This window comes from Euwallacea similis, chromosome 1, assembly GCF_039881205.1.
Source record: "Euwallacea similis isolate ESF13 chromosome 1, ESF131.1, whole genome shotgun sequence".
NCBI classification, from domain to species: domain Eukaryota; kingdom Metazoa; phylum Arthropoda; class Insecta; order Coleoptera; family Curculionidae; genus Euwallacea; species Euwallacea similis.
This window is the reverse complement of record NC_089609.1, coordinates 8,477,716-8,497,254: the sequence shown is the minus strand read 5'-3', so window position 1 is coordinate 8,497,254 and position 19,539 is coordinate 8,477,716. Positions and strand designations below refer to the sequence as shown.

The 19,539-nt window shown below is 35.1% G+C and overlaps 5 protein-coding genes across 9 annotated transcripts in view; 3 read left to right on the top strand and 2 right to left on the bottom strand.

The window, feature by feature from the left end:
• Positions 1 to 19,539, top strand: part of TfIIB (transcription factor IIB) — a 108,963-nt gene that overhangs the window by 30,008 nt on the left and 59,416 nt on the right. The gene's annotated exons all lie outside the window — the stretch shown is intronic.
• On the top strand, positions 1,124 to 11,062 carry ogre (optic ganglion reduced). Its single transcript, XM_066389321.1, has 5 exons — positions 1,124 to 1,629; positions 8,356 to 8,463; positions 8,523 to 8,678; positions 9,720 to 9,936; positions 10,180 to 11,062. The coding sequence occupies exons 1-5, from the start codon at positions 1,381 to 1,383 to the stop codon at positions 10,533 to 10,535; spliced, it is 1,086 nt and encodes a 361-aa protein (XP_066245418.1). The 5' UTR covers positions 1,124 to 1,380; the 3' UTR covers positions 10,536 to 11,062.
• On the bottom strand, positions 11,060 to 11,968 carry LOC136413090 (tetratricopeptide repeat protein 12). Its single transcript, XM_066396461.1, has one exon. It carries the CDS (start codon positions 11,789 to 11,791, stop codon positions 11,060 to 11,062), a length of 732 nt encoding a protein of 243 aa, XP_066252558.1. The 5' UTR covers positions 11,792 to 11,968.
• Positions 12,106 to 16,742, bottom strand: LOC136408127 (zinc finger protein ZFP2-like). Of its 2 annotated transcripts, none has more exons than XM_066388962.1 (6): positions 16,697 to 16,742; positions 15,312 to 15,842; positions 14,924 to 15,259; positions 14,688 to 14,855; positions 14,235 to 14,589; positions 12,106 to 12,567 (listed from the first exon to the last, which is right to left on the bottom strand). In XM_066388962.1, the coding sequence occupies exons 1-6, from the start codon at positions 16,740 to 16,742 to the stop codon at positions 12,189 to 12,191; spliced, it is 1,815 nt and encodes a 604-aa protein (XP_066245059.1). In that variant the 3' UTR covers positions 12,106 to 12,188. The 2 variants fall into 2 exon arrangements, with proteins under 2 accessions (XP_066245059.1, XP_066245068.1); XM_066388971.1 differs by lacking the exon at positions 16,697 to 16,742 and adding an exon at positions 16,616 to 16,680.
• Positions 18,116 to 19,539, top strand: part of Adar (Adenosine deaminase acting on RNA) — a 29,370-nt gene continuing 27,946 nt past the window's right edge. For 2 of the 4 annotated variants that reach the window (XM_066388695.1, XM_066388685.1), the window contains exon 1: positions 18,116 to 18,517. In XM_066388695.1, the coding sequence (XP_066244792.1) occupies positions 18,367 to 18,517 (151 nt within the window). In that variant the 5' untranslated portion in view covers positions 18,116 to 18,366. The remainder of the gene's footprint in view (positions 18,518 to 19,539) is intronic. The other 2 variants (XM_066388714.1, XM_066388705.1) reach the window with 1 other exon arrangement.

Below are 19,539 nucleotides of genomic sequence, written 5' to 3'. Positions count from 1 at the left end.
GCTTACTAACTTGAACTAACTAAAACTGAAGTCAAAGTGCCAAGGGAATTTTCAAAAATGTTCTGTTGAAAAATGTGACTAAACCAGAACGATTAAACAATTAAAACTTTGGAATATGTACTTTCTCCAAGTATCTCAAAAACTGAAAAAGTTGGATATGAGAATATCTTCAAAATTTAACATTAAAAGTTTTTCTAATGATTCGTAAATAATTAAATGACAATAATATATAGGGTGTTCTATTTGACAAAATTAAAGTCTATGTACGTCTGTGCATGATCTGCAGAAAAAAATTATTATTTTGTAAATATTCATGAATCGAGTCTCAGATAACTTGGAAACTAAGTAAGTTACTTATAAAGTAGATCAATAAACCACAATATATTTTATTTGAAAAAATAGTTTTTCCAAATTTCTGAACGCAATAATCACAGACACGGCCCTGTCTAAAGGCCTATTATTCAGTTCAAACGTTTAGAAGGCCCCCATAAATTAAAACAGAAAGAGAGAGAGGTCTGGCGGGATGGGCCTAACTTGTGGGTTTAGGCTGTAGGTTCCATGATTATTGGAATTTTATAATTATGTGAGAATTTTTCTATTTGTCTACTGAATGATAACCGGGAGTATAACAATTCGACAACACTGAGCAAATCCGATTCTTTGCACTCACCATACTCAATAAAATAGTATTTTATATAACGTTTCTCCTAACATAAGTACTTAATTAAAAGTATAAAAACGTCCACTCAATGGTTTACCCAATGGCAATAACTTAATCGTTTGTACAACTACACAGCAGACTTATAAGAAGTAATGCTTCGGTCAAATGACTATTAAACAGAAATCTCAGTAAGCAATTATCTTCAAGGCCTCATTAAGTGCTGAAATCAGACTATTTAATTGGCGATTTTTCAATTTTCACGCCAGAAAAAAATACCTTCATGACCACCGGATATTTTCAAAGGTGCCCGCTTAATGCATCATTGAATTTCCAAACCTCGATAAAAATATGTCCATGATAAGATTCAATGTTGTCTCTGGTTCAATGTGGTCATTGCCAGAAAAGGGAGCCCATATAGGAGCAGAGAGCGTCAAGTACGAAGTGCAGCGTGTAAAACGCAGTTGGACGGCTGCTTCTCTTTGCCGAAGTGGGGGAGCCACAAATCGAGGGGACCGCACTCAGTAGCAACTAAACTATACACAGGGAATCAACAATCAGTCGACAACAAAGAAAATAAATGCCCAAGTTTGGCCTACGTGACAGTGGTGAGAGAGTGAATAGTGAGTTTACTGTGTGAGCATGAACTAGGACGCCACCTCTTGGCGCTAAACGCCCTAAGCGCACAAGTGTTATTATAAGTTACTAGAACAACTATCAACATGTACAAGTTACTAGGAGGATTAGCTAATTACTTGAAATACCAGGACATAGTGACCGATTGTGCAGTGTTTCGCATGCACAATTTGTTCACAACCGCGCTTTTGATGGCCTGCAGTTTGATCATCACCGCAAATCAATATGTAGGCAACCCTATACAATGTATAGTCGACGGATTGCCCAGGCATGTCGTTAACACTTACTGCTGGATCTCCTCAACGTTCACCATGCCGGATGCCTTCAAGAGACAGGTAATTAAAGCTTCTTTCCTGCAATAATTAGGCTTCTATAACGGGAACAGCTGTACGCGGCTTACAGAATCAGGCCTATGTACATTTGTGACTCACAGATGATGTTTGTCTTCTAAATAAACCTGAAATAATATACAAACGTTTATTGATTTGATAACGTATTAGTTGTAGTATTTACGTAAAATAAAAATGTTGGTGAGAACTATATTTTCAAGAAATTCATACGAAATAATTATAAATTTACGTCAATAAGGAAATTGGCGTTTTTGTGTATTGTTAAATTGGCGCAAAATTGAACACGTGTGTTGCGCAACTTGCACAGTATGTGCGCACAGTCAATCAACACGTCACTGAGATGCCCAAGGGGACTTCAATTGGACATTACAATAAACTTTTCCTCAGAATAGAAGTTGCTAGAGGGAATATTCTCCTATAAATTGCAAATGAACTCAACTATAAAAAAAAAAAAGTTTTATGACATGAACTACTCTATGGTGAGAGGCAATTTAACAATTTCATTTGACCAAGACTTTCAAATATTTATGAACTAGTTTTTAAAACTAATAGAAAAGAAGGAAAAAACATGAATAAAATCTCCTGTAGGCGAAATGCGGCCATAAGAAAACAAATAATCCTGTCATAAATTGCGATTTAAGTTTATGACTGTTCCTCACAGCGTAACGCTACATTACAGGGCCATACAATATAGCATTCAGCCACCATTTTAAATTCTACCATTGTCAACCTAATTGTGAAAAAAGATTGTCAAGTGGCACCTCCCCACAGAGAAATCTATGTTCAAATGTATTTAAAAAAGTTTTATACAAAACTTATTGTAAAAGTCATGAACTTGTGTGAAAAGCTATTGAAAACTCCAAATATGAATGCAACACCCTGTAGGCAAAATGTAAACAGAAAAAAACGAATCGTTCTGCTATTAAATTTCTCATAAACTGTCGTTTGATGTTATGATTGTTACTCATAGAGTAGCACTACATTATAATATAATACAAAATGGCGTTCAGTTGCCAATTTTAATTTTACAATTATCAACTTTAATTACGAAAAAAAAAATTAAATAGCACCTCCCCATTGAGAAATCGATGAATACAAAAAGTTTTAGAGCAAAGCTTATTGAAAAAATATATTTCTTTCAGTATATCAGGTGAAAAACATGTATGTTCATGACGTCAGATCAGCCATTTTGAAAAATTAATACAGTAAACACTCGATGCTGTGAACATCGGATAACGTAAACCTCTGGATAACGTGAACAAATGATTTCCGTTACCGGGGGAACTACTTCTGGGGATTCCCTGGCAGTCGTGCTCAATACGGGGTTGCCCGACCCCCGGGTCGTGCCCGGTATTTCCCCAGTTTTACTTTCCCCTATTGTTTCATTTTTTGCATTGCAACATTTGCCTGTTGCTTTTGAACGGTTGTCGAAAGGTTTAGTGAATACGTGTTGTTATATGTAATGCCGCTGAAAAAACCAAAGTGTTTAACTCTCCATGAAAAATCTCTTGTAATTCAGGAGCTAAGTAAAGGTGCAAGTGTTTAAAATTTATCCAGAAAATACAATATAGCTAAATCTACGATTTGCAAAATAAAGCAAAGAAAAGAAACCATTTTAAGAGTAATAACAGATACATATGTTGGATCAAGTAAAAGAAAAACACTTTGTCACTGGGTCTGGATTACCACAAATGGAAAACAGCTATACAAATGGTTTCTAAGTCAACGAAATAAAAATTTTGTCGTAAGCGGAGAAATGATAAAGCAAAAAGCCAAATTCATATATTCTGAAATAAAGGAAACTGATAAAGAATTTACGGCTAGTGAGGGATGGCTACAGAGGTTTAAAAAAAGATTTGGAATTCGGTTTTTAAAAATTTCCGGGGAAAAACTTTCTTCCCAACCGGAACTTATTGACCCTTTCAAAAAGCAGTTAAAAAATAAAATGCAGAAACTTGGAATTGCATTAGATCAACTTTATAATGCTGACGAAACGGGCTTATACTGGAAACTTCTACCAGACAAAACATTGAAAGACTGAAAAACAACGAATAACAACAGTTTGCACAAATGCTACTGGAAGACATAAAGTAAAGCCATTAGTTATCGGTAAGGCTGCCAATCCAAGGTCATTTAAAAACTTTACTTGCCCTCTTCATTATGAACACTCCAAGACAGCGTGGATGACTGCTGTGTGTGGACTTTTAAAAAATGGTTCCATCATTCCTTTGTATCTCAGGTAAATTTTGTTGTGTATTTTTCTTGAAATCGTAGCATAAATTTACGTATTCCTTTACAGGTTACACGTTTTTTGTCAAATAAAGGGCTCCCGATAAAAGCCTTACTTCTGCTAGATAACGCGCTGTTGAGTTATGGACACTAAAGCTATTAAAGTCGACACTGACTCAATATTATAACTAAGTTAAAGGTTTAGATTTATTATGTTTAGGTTTAAAGTGGAGGATAGACACTATTTATGAGATTTAAGGTGATGTTGACGGGTTTAATGTCCCCTTAGTGCAGTCGTATGGTCTACATATAGGGATGATAGAAAATGGTATAGTAGTGCGTCTTGGGCTTGCTTTCCGAGTGGTCTTAGCAGATAATAGATCATATAAAACTATATAATCGTGTTATTTTCCAAAGCCGATATCCTACACGCGCCATCTCATTCAAACGAAGAAGAATTAAAGAGCGAAGATGGACAGATAGTAACAATGTTTCTTCCACCTAACGTTACGCCGCTTATCCAACCTATGGATCAAAATTATATTACAGGAATAGCCTTCTTGCCGATGTTATAGCAAGTAATTCAAACATAACTGATACATTGAAAAACTTGACTATTAAGGGAGCTGTTGTCAACTTAACGGCTGCATAGAATCGACTCGATTCACAAATTATTGCAAAATGTTGGAGAAATATTTTAGAGAACACTGAAATGTCCGAGGATGACGATGATGAATTACCTCTTTCTGTTTTAAAACGTCGATGGGACGATGATAAGGCAGGCTTAATCTCCAATTCCTGTGATCTTCTCAATACACTAGCACCACAAGTAAGGGATTTATCTTTACAATTTAAATCTGTTATTACATATGTAATTTATGTATATTTGTAGGCCACATTCAAGGAAACTGATGTATTGGAATGGAACGATGTTGAGAAAGAATGTGAAGTTCATGTAGTCGAGAATTTTCAAGAAATGTCAAGTAAAGTGTCACTGGACAGCACTATAACTGCATTAAATACTGCAATCCAGTGGACAGAATATAGTGGTGTGGACTTCACAAACCTCATAGCTTTAAAAAGACTAAGAGAAACAGCCCTTGTGCAAAAAATTACAAATCCTAAGAAGCAAACTAAAATTTCAGACTTTTTTGTCACCCAATAATCTGTTTTCCACTCTATTTAGATTAACCCCCGATTACATAAATAAGTCGCTAACGTGAACGTGCGTTGTTTTATGTTCACGGTATCGAGTGTCTACTGTATTTCTGACCTTCCAATCAATCATTTATAATTTACGGTCCTAGAATATAAAGTTTAAACCACTAACAGATGTTTGCTCTTATTATTATTTAAGTCTTCTTCGATTTTTTATCAGGCAGAAAGAAATCAAATGAATTAGTTATCAGGTGATTACAGGGCCTATTGTTACTTGACCACAGTGGCCTTACACCCCCTCGGATTTCCCTCAAACTATTATAATCCATATTTATACTAATGCCAAATTCAGCTTCTATACAGGGTGTCCCAGATAAGGATGAACAGCATGGGGATCTTGGAAACGGTAATAGATACAAAATGGTTTAAATTGGGAAAAAGTTGGGCAATTTAAAGCAAATTAATAATCTGTTTTTATATCGACGAAATTCCGAATGGTTACGAAGATATCCGGAAAAAAACGAATTTGGCGGTTTTCGTTTTTTGCAAATAACTCTTATACGGTTATAGTTAGAGGAATAAAAGTTTTACATTATTAAAGCACTTTTTTGAGAACTGTTTAGCAGTGTTGCCAGTTTTCTTGTTACATCCTTACTTTCGGAGAAAAATGAGTAAACTTTTGATTTTCATATGGGCGTGATATCAATTATTTATATTTTCAAAATCGTCATAAAATTCCCTTTTCAGCCATGCATTACATTTAATATTTTTCTCAGAAACTCTATGAGTTATAGCCATTAAAGCATTTTTTGATAAGCATACCTATGCCTGGAAAATAATGGTGGTTTATTTGAACATTTGTTATAATTTGAGATTTTGATTCGATCCAAGTTTAGCCGCATTGTTGTTATTAAATACATAATTTGAAACAATTATTTTTTTAATTTTAGGGTGATACCAGTAATATATTTATACTTTTAAATAATGTTGACGTTTCCACAGCATTCATTTATTTAATGTGCACCATTACTATAAGTCAAAATCATGGCCTACTTATCAAAAAATGCTTTAATGGCTATAACTCATAGAGTTTCTGAGAAAAATATTAAATGTAATGCATGGCTGAAAAGGGAATTTTATGACGATTTTGAAAATATAAATAATTGATATCACGCCCATATGAAAATCAAAAGTTTACTCATTTTTCTCCGAAAGTAAGGATGTAACAAGAAAACTGGCAACACTGCTAAACAGTTCTCAAAAAAGTGCTTTAATAATGTAAAACTTTTATTCCTCTAACTATAACCGTATAAGAGTTATTTGCAAAAAACGAAAACCGCCAAATTCGTTTTTTTCCGGATATCTTCGTAACCATTCGGAATTTCGTCGATATAAAAACAGATTATTAATTTGCTTTAAATTGCCTAACTTTTTCCCAATTTAAACCATTTTGTATCTATTACCGTTTCCGAGATCCCCATGCTGTTCATCCTTATCTGGGACACCCTGTATACATATTTTTCAGGCATCTATAACTTTGTAAAATCATACGTATGCATAATTCACTTAGTCATATGAGTAAACTCATATACGGGGTGAGTCAGGTTAGTTCTATGAAAAATGCAGCAAGTTTATTTAAATATTAATAACTACATAAATCTGTAAAAAATATTCAATGGTCTTATTTAAAGTTGAAGTATATCGAAGGTGGTTAAAGGCAAAAAAATTTGAGAAGATTCAAGTTTACTGTATTGGGAAAAACGTTTTTATATTACATTTACTCCATTTTTACATTGAAAATTCCTTTGTCACTTGGTAGTCCCTCCAGCATTCTGATAGAACGACAAATAGGTCAAACGTAATATGTACTTTTAACAAAAATGCAGTAGGAGGGGGAGATGAAATAGAGTTTCAGTGAAATAGCAGGATTACGATCAATAAACCCTAAGAAGATACGCAACATAAGTTTTCTTAAGCGAATTTATGCAAGTCTCGTTTCTAGAGAGCTGCAAAATCTATGTACTGAAACTCGCCTTCAAATTTTGAGAAAAGTGAGAAAACTCGATGATTTTATTGTTAAATACCATACACAAACAATATCCAGATGTCGTTTGTCACAATTTACGCAGTGAGAGTTATTGCATTACTACTACAGTTTGTATGTACGTATGTAGTAATAATAAACCAAACCAGTGTAATTTGATCATTTTCGCGCATCATTTAGCTATAGGGAGTTATTATTGTAACTCGAATTTGAAGAACATCCATTTAAAGAAATAATCACACTGCTGTAACAACATAATCAAGGCTGAATGATGCAATTTCGTCCGATAATATAAGCAATATTGGTTTGGAAGTAGATTAAGGAACGATATTGATACAATCGAAATGTCAACTAATACATGTGAGCATTCCTCGCTTATGTTAAGACTATCAAGTAATACCATGTGAGAATGACATGGGGGTTAGCCGTAAATTACTTCTAAGATAAGCGTGAGAAAACGATAGAGGGTTGTTTATGAATTCCTTAACATAGGCGAGAGAAAAATTGATGATGGGTCAGGGAATCGTGGGAAAAGGCCTGGAATGTGGCTTATCAATGCTCTTGAAAAGAGCGCGGGGATGGATAAGACATGTGTAACGGGGGGCATTCTGACTCGGATCCTTGACAAGTAAAGAAGTATCTCAAAACTTGCTTTTGTTTTATTTTTTTCTTTCCATAACGATACCGAAATCTTACATACATGACGACATCATATTCAACACGCATCGGCCATTTGGCGATGAGACATATAATGAATGTAAAGTCTTTAGTTCCAAAAAGAACCACCAAATCACTGTGATTATTATTCATGCAGTTTCAAAGATAAATTTAAATGTGGTTATGATGGTCGTGAACTGGATACAGCGGAGATACATATTAAACTTAATTATGTTAAACGGTAATAAAATGACAAACGGTCAATGACTGCCTTTTATGCAATTTACACCTTAGTAGGCAAGTTTCCTATTCATTAAGCAGCAAATATATATATACCACCTTTGAAAACAAGTAAAAACGTGTAAAGTTACACTTAAAAAGTGCAGACAAGTGCTCCCTTTATTCTTTATAAAATATAATATAATGTTATTACTTGAAATTGAAGTCTCAGCAAACAAGACTCGATGATAATGATTATTCCGAACTCAACACTCCAGTCAGGTATCAGGTAACAATTAATAAACAACATTCGCAGTATTGATATTGGGCCGATTTTTTGCTCAATAACAGAAATATTGATGGGATGACAAAATCAACAATTATCAATTGTCATCTCGTTTCAGGTGGGAACTGAAGTGGCACATCCAGGCCTGGGCAACGACTTCAGCGACAAAGACGCTCAAAAATTCTACACTTACTACCAATGGGTCTGCTTCGTGCTATTTTTCCAGGTAAGTGTAATTATACTCATCCGAAAAATGAACTTTTATCATTTACTTAAACATTCCAGGCGATTGCCTGCTACACACCAAAAGTGATATGGGACTCCTTCGAAAACGGGCTGATGCGAATGTTAGTGATGGGACTAAATATCGGAGTGTGCCCCGATAAGGAAAAGGAGGAAAAGAAAGAAGTGATCTTGGACTATTTGATGAGGCACGTTAAGGTATAGATTGATTCGCTTTTATTTCCCAGTACTTATATCAGCCTCGTGATCTGCAGAACACCAACATGAAAAACTCAAAAGAAATACCCACTTATTACAGAAACGTCGATTTAATCGGCCTCTAGCTGTCACGGCCCAACCAATATTTTATCGTCAAATCTCGTTGGTACAATTCCCTGTAACGTGATTCTGCAAGAACCATAAAGAAATCCCCCCTGTAGAAATTTAGGTTATTGCACTTTCTAAAAACCGTATCCGGCCGGTTCTTGTCAAACATTTGCGACTCGGGCTCCGGGGCAACACGAAAAACTTGATTTCGTAATAAATGGTTTGCCAAGTCACTTTGCTTCTCGAAAAAAGCACGGTTATTGAAATTTTGGCGTGACAATTTCACGCTTTTTGAAATTTTAACGTTGGAAACGAAAGTTGAAAAAATAATTAATAATGATCTAAGTATTAACATGTGTTTTTACTGTGCAATCAGTGTCTTCGTAATCTTAAAGAGAACTTTTAAATTTTAGATCCCATGGACGTGGGAAAACAAAAATTCCTCAAGCTACGCCAACAAATATCAGGAATATCGTAAAATTGGATTTTTTATATGGAAAAACGTAGTTCCAAATTTTTTTAAAATCCATAGACGTAGAAATAAATCTGTCAAACAAAGCTAACTATTTGCAGAAATTATTTTAAACTGTTTCAAAATCTTGTAACATACGCCCGTGAATTTAATTAAGAACGCACAGTTGTAATTTGTTCATCTGCAAAAACTTTGTAAAATTTTTTCAACAACCGTGGCCATAGGGGCAATAAATCTGAAGAACATAAAATACAAAATTTCTAAAGATGGTGTAGAAAAAATCCCCAATAAAACGTAAACGGTGCAAAAACCCCAAAGCTAGATACCTTCGACTCCCACATACTTATATCTTTTGGTCTTTATATCTCAGAAATTTGTAGATACACCCTCGCAAACGAAATAAAAAATACCACAGCTTCCGGAGATACTGCAATAATTTTGGTTGTTTGACTTTCTTATAGAGACACAACCTCTACGCCTTGCGTTACTGGGCTTGTGAGTGCCTCTGTCTCATCAACATCATAGTGCAAATGTGGTGCATGAACAAATTCTTTGATGGAGAGTTCCTCAGCTATGGACTCAGAGTTATGAACTACTCAGAACAGGCACAAGAGGACCGAGTTGACCCTATGGTCTACGTCTTTCCTAGGGTTACCAAGTGCATTTTCCATAAATACGGTAAGGAAATTTTATTAATATAGGAAAATTCTAAGAGTCATTTTCCGTCCATTGAGAGTCCACAACTAATTTTAACTAACACATTCTTTTAATGAACACAAAATCATTTGTTAACGACTCCGATTAACACATGGTTTTGCAAGTTTCATAAGTAGGCCACATCAACGCCCGCAACACGTACAACAATCTGCGATTGAAACCTCGTTTGCAAATAACTATTTTTAATTCAATCTCTCCTTATAGGTGCTTCCGGAAGCATTCAAAAGCACGACAGCATTTGCATCCTCCCGTTAAACATCGTCAATGAAAAAACCTATATCTTCATTTGGTTCTGGTTTATGATCCTTTTGACCATGCTGACAGTCCTAGTTATCTACCGGATAGTGATAATTGCTATTCCCAAAATCCGGCCTAAAATCCTGCATGCCAAGCATAGAAGCATTCCCATCGAGACTTGCGAAGCCTTGTGCAGGAAGGTGGATTTGGGAGACTGGTGGATTCTTTTGATGATGGGCACCAACATGGATCCGCTGGTTTATAGGGAAATCATTGGAGAATTGACAAAAAAAATCGAGACGAATCGAAAGAATCAATATTAAATTCTATGCGAGTACAAATTTCGCTTCACAAATCATTCCGGTTTCGCAATTACTATTATTTTAATTAGCATATCGTCAGTGACGTCCTGTGTTAGATAACATCGCGTTTTGTGTGCGGGGAGAATACCGAATTTCACACTCCAATTCAGAAAAAACGGTAATGACAATAATTAATACGATAATTTGCGGTGATTCGTTAATTTGACTGTAGTTATTATATTTTCACAAGGATAATGATCATTATTACGCTCCTCCACTGAAATTGGCAATGAAAGTATGTGTGAATATTTATTGTTATTAAATTTAAGCGTTCATTCATTACTTATTAATTTCTTTCATATTAGACTTTCTGGCTAAGGAAATAATTGCATTCCCAAAACGAGTGTTCAATAATATGACTGCCAAAAGCTACTAAGTTTACGCGACTGCAAACTTGTGATTGATCGTCTCGCCAGCAGATTTGCCTTAATATATTTTTATATGCAAATATTTTATAATACTATTAAATAAATATTAAGTTAGTTTTAGTTACAAACGATTTTATTCATATTGCCACAATTCAAGCTCAAATATTCTTCGATGAAACCTTCATGTTCAGGATTTCTCTTCTTGACTTCAGCAACACACACATGAAACTCTTCAAACTCTTCTAAATGATAGTGCACTTTAGCCAATAACAACCACGACTTTAAAGAGTTTTCATTCAATCTTAAAGCCCACTCTTTGAGGTCTTTTGCCGCTTTATCCAAAAAGCCTAATTTGATGAAAGTAAGTGCCCTATTGTTGTATAAAACGACACTATCCTTAATTTGCTCAATTGCCTTATTGTACAACACCAAAGCCCTCTCATACTCTGCTCTTCTAAATGCCAAAGAAGCTTGTTTCTTAAATGTCTCCATTCTTTCAGTCCTCACCATTCTGTCCCTATAGCGTTTCTCTGCATCTTTAGAAACTTCCTCCATGAAACTTTCTTTAGAGGTGCTTCCCTCCCTGCAATCTTTTGATAAGACATTCTTATTCACAACAGTTCGATTAGAGGTAATGTTTAACACTATATGCTCCTCATCAATGCTTTCAATTGCAATTCCGTCTTTGAGGTATCTTCGCGCCTCTTCATCTCCAATTTTTTGCAAATTCGGGTCCTTTGAAGCCAATTTTTGAACTATATTGTGAACCTCGCTCACTCTTTGTAAGAAATTGGAGAATTCTTCGTCGGTATTTGTAAAATTTGAGGAGATTTGATTGTTGTCAGCCATCGTTTAGTTTGAGAGAATAATTATTGATTAAACAAGTTATGTAGCAACCTGTAGTGGGTCCCTTGTCATTCTGTTTTCAGCCTGATTACAGTAGTTTTCTTCAATTTCAAATTAAGTTTTCAGGAGCAGCTTGTTTCATTAGTTGATTTTAAGTTTATTTCAAAATTTCAAGAAATTCCAATACTTGTCTTATTTTCAGCAGTTTTATTGGCTCAATATCTTGGAACATCAGCGATTCTTGCCAAATCTCTGTGTTCTACAGTTCACTGTTAAAATAATGTTTTCTTAAATTGTTACATATCTATTAAATAAACTTTTTTACGTACAACTCAAACTTTAATGTTGAATAAAAAACAAGTCAACCCTTAAAACAACAACAGTCTCGATTTCCAGTCTTCTAATCTTTAAGCACCAGACCCTGCGAAGTTCTTCTCCTCCAATGAACGTCACTACAACTGTTATTCACTATCACACTTGTGTTCGAACTGTGCGAGTCCTGGTCACTACTTTTAGTGCTCACATCACTACCATTAGGATTATTGTTCGTGGATGTTTTCAAGCTATTCGTATATCGCGCTGGAACTTTGAACTTGATGTTTTTGATCATGGCGTGTTTCCTATTTTGAAAGGAGGTTTCGTAGTGGAGGACGCTAGAAAAAGGGGCCAAGTCGGAGGATTGTAGCGGTTCCAAGTCTGGTCTAGTTACTTCGCTGTGCGCGGTAGAGGTTAGAGAGAAATCCTGCGTAAGGTGAGATGATGGTACGGGTTCGCCGCCTCTGAAAAATGGCCAAAAATGCGGTTCTGCCATGTTTTTTAGCTCTAAGGAACACATTGGGACAAGGGACAAAGACACATTGGGGCACAGGAGAAAAATGATTACCAAACCCAAAACCAAGCTAAATTAGTGCCCAGATTAGTACACCCATACACAGAAAAATAATCGCACATTGAGGAAAAGCGTTGACAAAATGAGCATTATTTACATAAAACATTTTATGATTCAAGAGCAAGAGAAGCAGTCAATAGTACAGGCAGTGCAACAATTGAGAAAGCGTAAGGGCCTGTTGATGTACAGAACCTAAAAACGAATTTTTCCGGCTGTTTTGTGATACATGTCGTAAAAATGGCGCAGTAACAGATTCGAAATTTTCAAACGACAAAATAAAAAAATCTGGTGGTAGCTAGAAACACTAAAAACTCGGGAGAGGACTCATGAAATCTCGAAATTGGGTGCTAAGGGAATATTAGATACCTTGATAAATCTTCCTATTAAAATAAGGGTGATTTTCACCTCTTAAACATTGAGACATGTTTCAACTTTCTGAGAGATGTGCAAATTTACCCCAAATTCAAATAGCCTCAAATCTCTAATAGTTTACGAGATACCGATATTGGACAGTGAATCTGAGTAACACTCTAGATCAGGGGGTTTGTAGATTCCAAACCTATAATTATTAATAAATTTACCTATAGAATGGAAAAACCTATTTCGGTAATTATGTTAAATTTATTATCGTTAATTGAACCAATTTAAATTTTGTCAACAATGTAAAATCTCCAGAGGCGCGGTTTTTCAAGCTACTGACAAATCTGCCCATATTTTTAACCTCCTGGTAAAAGACACAAATGCTCTTTTGAATAACCTTGAATTGTAATACCTGGAGGCAGCTAACCGGAATGCAGAACTCACGTTTGCTAACCGCATCCTATGGAAGATGACAGACACATAACTGTGGTCCCGGTATACGTGAACGGCTGAAAAATGAGGAGCGAAAAGAGCCTCTAATTGCAAGGCTTCTTACACCCAGCACATTGCATGCAGAAACATGCAAATGAGATAGAACACGTGTTCGTAGTAAACGCGGTGACGCGCTTTTTACTTGGTTTCAACTCTAGCACTACAATTTCTTGCTAAGACAAATTACTAGTTAAAATTTTAATAAATATATCTAATAGTGAAGTGACTGGTTTAAACTAACGCTGTGCAATTATCTAAAAGAAATGTGTATGCCTTGCTAGTACAAATCAAACAGAATTTGTAGCACCCTACGAAAATGTAGTCTTACCACTTACTACCTACTAACCATATATTTTGCATTAATGTAGTGCAGTTTACAACACTGCCAAATTTTAATCGTCACTAACCAAGGAATTAAAAGAGTTAACTATTTGCAAGAGTATTTTTCTTAGAACAATACCTGCAATAAATCACAGCTAATGATTTTTGCTATTTGTCGTATCAGCTAATTTTGACTTGACTACTTTTAAAAGCTTTACAATTATTATTTTTTTAAATTAATTGAATTAAAGTGATTTAATTGCAGACAGTTGTGGTGATGAGGATGAAAGTTAAATATGAGCCTACTTTACAGCTACAATACACTAATCTAAACCATAAATTCAAATCCAAAAAGTAGCTCTATCTAAAGGACTATGTACTTACCCCGTAATATTGTAATTGCTCTTAAAAGCTGGCGTTTTAAACGCGAGCTTGATGGGCCCGTTGATGACGGTCGATCCAGCCGGCCTAGAATCAGTAGATATAGTTGGTGGTTGCTGGATCGGAACCGCCGCTGGATCGGCTCTACACTTAGAGGTTAGAGCCGGCGAAGCGGTTATCACGTTTACAGCGTTCGGATTATCAACGAATGCGGATTTTTTCGGCGCATCTGCAACGTGCACCGCATTCTTTATTATGTCACCCTTCTTACCTGGGTGCGTGTTCTTCATGTGCCGTTGCAGGATATCCTTGCGGCGAAACGTCATCAGGCAGATACCACATGTGAACTGCTTGACGTCTGCCGGCGAAAATAAGGGTTATTTGGGGTAATTTAGGCAAGACAGGAGATAAATCATTAGGGGAAATATGTATGAAAAGAACAAAATCTTTACTTACCGGAATGTATTATCAAATGCCTCTGTAAATCCTTAAGATTCACAAAAGACTTGGAACAATTATCACATACATGAGGTCTGATATTGGAATGAGACCTGCGATGCACAGAGAGTGCACCTTTTAACTTGAACCTTCGACCACACTGATCACACATATGAACTTTCTCATCTAAAATGAAATGTTATATTACTTCAGATGTTTTCATGGCAAATACCTCACCAAATAAAAATACTTACCCGAGTGTGACACCAAGTGTTTCTTCAAATTGGATGAATGGCTGAACTTGGCAGGACATAGTTTACAAGAAAATGGCTTTTCACTTTTGTGTATTAGGCTGTGAACTCTCAAAGAGTCCCTGACTTTAAAGGATTTTCCACATTGTGGACACATGAAGCCCATTTTTGTGGAATGTAGAGCTTCATGCCTTCTCAATTTACTCCTTTCACTGAACATTTTGGTGCAGAATGAACATTTCAAGGGTTTCACATTTTGGTGCTTCCACATATGAATATCTAGTTGCACTTTCAAAATAAATTCCTTAGAGCATTTTTCACATTTAAATGGCTTCGACTCTAAAATCGTTTTGATCAATTTGGGACATTAATGAAATAAACCTAAACTTACCTCCAGAGCAGAATCTATGATACTTAATGTGCCCTTTAGTAGTGAATGTTTTATTGCAAAGGGTGCAAAAATAGCACACTGGGTCTGATTTTATTGTTATATGAGATGGAATTGATATTGCACGTTTTTTAGAGCAGCTCTTTTCCTGCTGTTCCACTTCATCTTTTTTTACCTCCTTAATCTCTTCCAGTTTAACCTTGACATCTTCTGCATTGTTGTGAGTTATTCCATCATTAACTATGTTGTCAGCAGCTGCAATGGAGTTACTTATCTGATTCCTCCCATTGCAAATCACTGCAGTATGATTGTCAGGCAGTGGAGACAATTTTTCAATTGGCACTAAGTTATTTCCATTCTTCTTCTTACTGGTTAAGCACTGTTTGCAAAATTCAGAGTCTTTCAAAAGACACGTCCTGCATTTGACATGCCCACATGAATCCTGAACTAGGCGGTTTGATGGAATTGTAGGGATGTTCAGACATTGAGGACAAACTATTTCTTTGTCCTGCATTTTATTAGGTGACAAAAATGCTGGAAGGTAAAAAAATATATAAGTAACTTGTAGCTTCTTTGAAATTAGAAAAAACTGCAAATATTCAGTAGATAAGAGAAATGTTTTGATCTAAAAGGGCACATCTGCTAATTTCTTAATCCAATTGGACACTAAAAATGCATAACACGTAAAGCATACAACATGAGATTTTTGGTAATTCTGCTTGGTGTATCTACTGCTCAGAGACATATGACACAAACCAATTGAATTTAACAGGTTGCCACACAAAGTATCACTATAAAACAATGTGCATATATATTTTTCTAATGTTTAGGGACAATTTTAAATGGACAATTTTGTTATATTTGCAGGCAAATTTAATGACTCAAATGCTACATATTTGTGATTACTTTGTAAAATTTTTAACTTACAGACATTGATGGAAATTTTATCGCAACCAAATTTACTGTCAGAATTTTTATCACAAAAATTTTTGTCACCTCCTCTTCTATTTTAAAAATCAGGTATTTCATTAACTTATAATATTAACAATTTTAGCTGCCACTTTTGATAATTTTCTGCTATATGTGGTAGCAGTGTCACACACTGATATATTAATATGCAACGGAAGGGAAAAATCAGTTTAAGAATTTAAGTTATAGAACTATTTAGGCATATGCTGTTCATTAGCCTTTGGGTTAGTGAACGTAGTAATAAAGTAGCTTTGTCTAGCTACATGTATGTACATAGTAACTAATTCTAGAATTAATAAAGTAATAATTAACAATACTAATATTAAACAAATACATGCCTTAACTCCTCAACGACATATCACTCAATTCCAGAGGAATTAATTCCTCACAAACTGTATTTCCTTCTACTCAGTACTCACCATTTATCCTCAAACTCAATTCCTTATTCCGTATTCCATATTCCATGTTTTTCATGCGAAATTTTGTCATCTTCCAGTTCGCAAATAAAATATAATAAAACTATCGATTTAATCATTTCGTTCCACAAAAATCGATATCGACTTATTCATATCATAAGATCAACTTAAAATCAGCTGATATAGATCAATCAGATCTAGATGATTCATTTCGAAATGATCAATGATAACTTTGACACTAAACGTTGATATATGATGTCATTATCAACCCTAAAACGACTGTGACTAAACCGTTTTAGTTAAAAGTGAAGAAAATCACCTCGCTTTGGCTATTGGCTTAAATTTGTTTGATGATCTGTTTATAATCATAGTAAACGAAATAAATCATCGACCAAATTTGAATTTAATGTTAATGAAAATTTTCAAACACGCACCATAAACTAACAAAGACCTTAAAGTGTTTGCAATATACTACAACCTATCAAGAAATCCAAAGACTTTCCAATGCTAATATTTAAAATATTCAGATTCTCTCTCTCTAAAATCAAAATTTGAAAGAAATAGCCCTATGATTTGCAATTCGACATATAGCATCTTGGATTTTGAAACTTACGTGCAATCTGCTATTAATTTTTAATTCCTTAGCGGCAAATTCAAAAAGTGCTTCTTTCAACTTTAAAAAGACATTTTAGAAGCTCTTGTAGAATCCTTGTTATTACTTACGAATTAATAAATCACTAAATCAAAACCGTGTGAATCGTTAAATTATTTCTTGACAGCCGTATGCTGTATCAATACCCGCTCTCAGTGCACATTAGAGTAGTAAGTGCACACTTCACCACTACAAATCTCTATTTCCTGACATTCCCCTTCCAACTTCCATACTCCATATTCTATTTTTTCAATCATATGTGGTGCATTATACACTCGAGAGTAGTTCACACTGAGAACCTGCACCGACAAGTGACACTCACAGGAGTGACAGTTGACGAGTAGCAGGGACGGAAATGGCGAAAGGGTTGGTTAGCTATATAAACCCAAACAGACCCTTAAAATCTCTCTTATCTCATATACTCTTACTCTCAGCTCTCTCGAGGTAACGTACCACGGTTATCACCCTCAGTATAGTACATACAGACTGTGATAATAAACGTAGCAATAGTTTTGTGTAAATAAAGATAGTCGAGCAGTATCAGCGCGTATTTTGTATCTATGACTAGTATCTTTGCCGGGTTAGAATACTGGTCCCTTCAGCGTGTTCGACTCGTAACGGGAGAATAGATCACCCCGTTAGCACCAACAACACGCCGCGTTACTCCGAATCCTATCGGTAAACGCAAACACCTATAAACCCGACACATATTTTTTATGTCATTCAATTGTAATGTCAAACGTCAATTTCATTACCCTTTCCATCCTTTAATTTTTTTTTTCATCTCTTATCGGCGTTCGTTCTAAACGTGAAGTTTTAAAGGGCAAGAAACGATTTCATTTTTAATAATTTTGATCCGTATTCTATATAAACAAAATACCAATCTCAGTCGCATTAAACTTTGTGTGTGTCGTCAATGCAGTAATTGTCACTTAAAATTCTGATTTGTGTTTTGCTCAAATTCACCCAAACAGCCCCAAATTCCAGTACAGTGCTGAACACAGGAGAGTATTTTCGAAAGATGGGGAACGATTCGGAGTTTATAATTGAAAAACGGAAAACCCAACCGCGTGGGAAAAACGGGAATTTGAAATCTCGAGGGAGCTTGGAAGCAATGGAATGTGAAAATGAGAATGAGAACAAGGAGCCCCGAAGGAAGAGGCTTTTAGATGGTAAAATTCGGTTTTAATTATCTTTTATTTTTTGCTTTTGCCTTTTTGCATTCAATGCTTTATGCCTACTTCAGCCAAAGCTTGAAAATTCATTTTAAAATGTGGTTGTGACAGCCCTTGACCAATTGGTTTTTTTTTGTGGAATGCTCTAACAGAGAGAATGCTTTATTGTCAAAGACAGCAATCTTGTTGACAAAGTAGAGGATATAAAAGATTCATAAAAAGTTTAGGTGTATTTTAACAGTGTTAAAAACAAGTTTGAGGTGGGAGCTCTTTTTAGCCTAATTTGTTGGTAATCTCATGTAGCAATTGTGGTCAATTGATATGATTTTCTTGGTTGATACTTATAATTAGAAGATACTGGTAATTCCTCATCTGATATTGATATACTATTAATATATTAGCCAATCCCATGAGAACTACTATAATGTGAAACTAACAACTAAGGGAAAACAGGTAGCAATCATAAAATGACTCTTGGACAACTTCACATACTGAAAATGGATTTTAATTGGTGATGTCTATGATGTGATGATTGTGATATTAAAAAGTGTCAGAGATAGTTTTATCAGATATAGCTACTTGATGGCTGAATGTCATAAGTAATACATTGATATATAAGGTGTTTCCTAAATATTCTAAAATATTTCATAGGGTGATTGCTCAGCTCAAACCATAAAAAAAAGTTCATATGGTCATAGGTCTACAAATGCTTTGTCTCCAAAATACAGGGTGCCAAGAATGAATATTTGTTTTCCGTACTATGTATCGGTTCGGAGAAAAAAGAAACAATAATATCGCTGCATTAGCAAAAAAATGCAATATTATGAGAAGGAAAAAATATCAGATATTACAAGCTTTCAACAATATCTATGATAACCCTGAGATCCTTGGATGAGTTGGAGGAATTTCTTCAGCGACGAGCTGAAGCATGTGTAATGGCAATCGAGGTCATTTTCACCAATTTCTTTAGTATAATTCAATTATTTTATTATATCATATTCTTTCCTTCTCATAATATT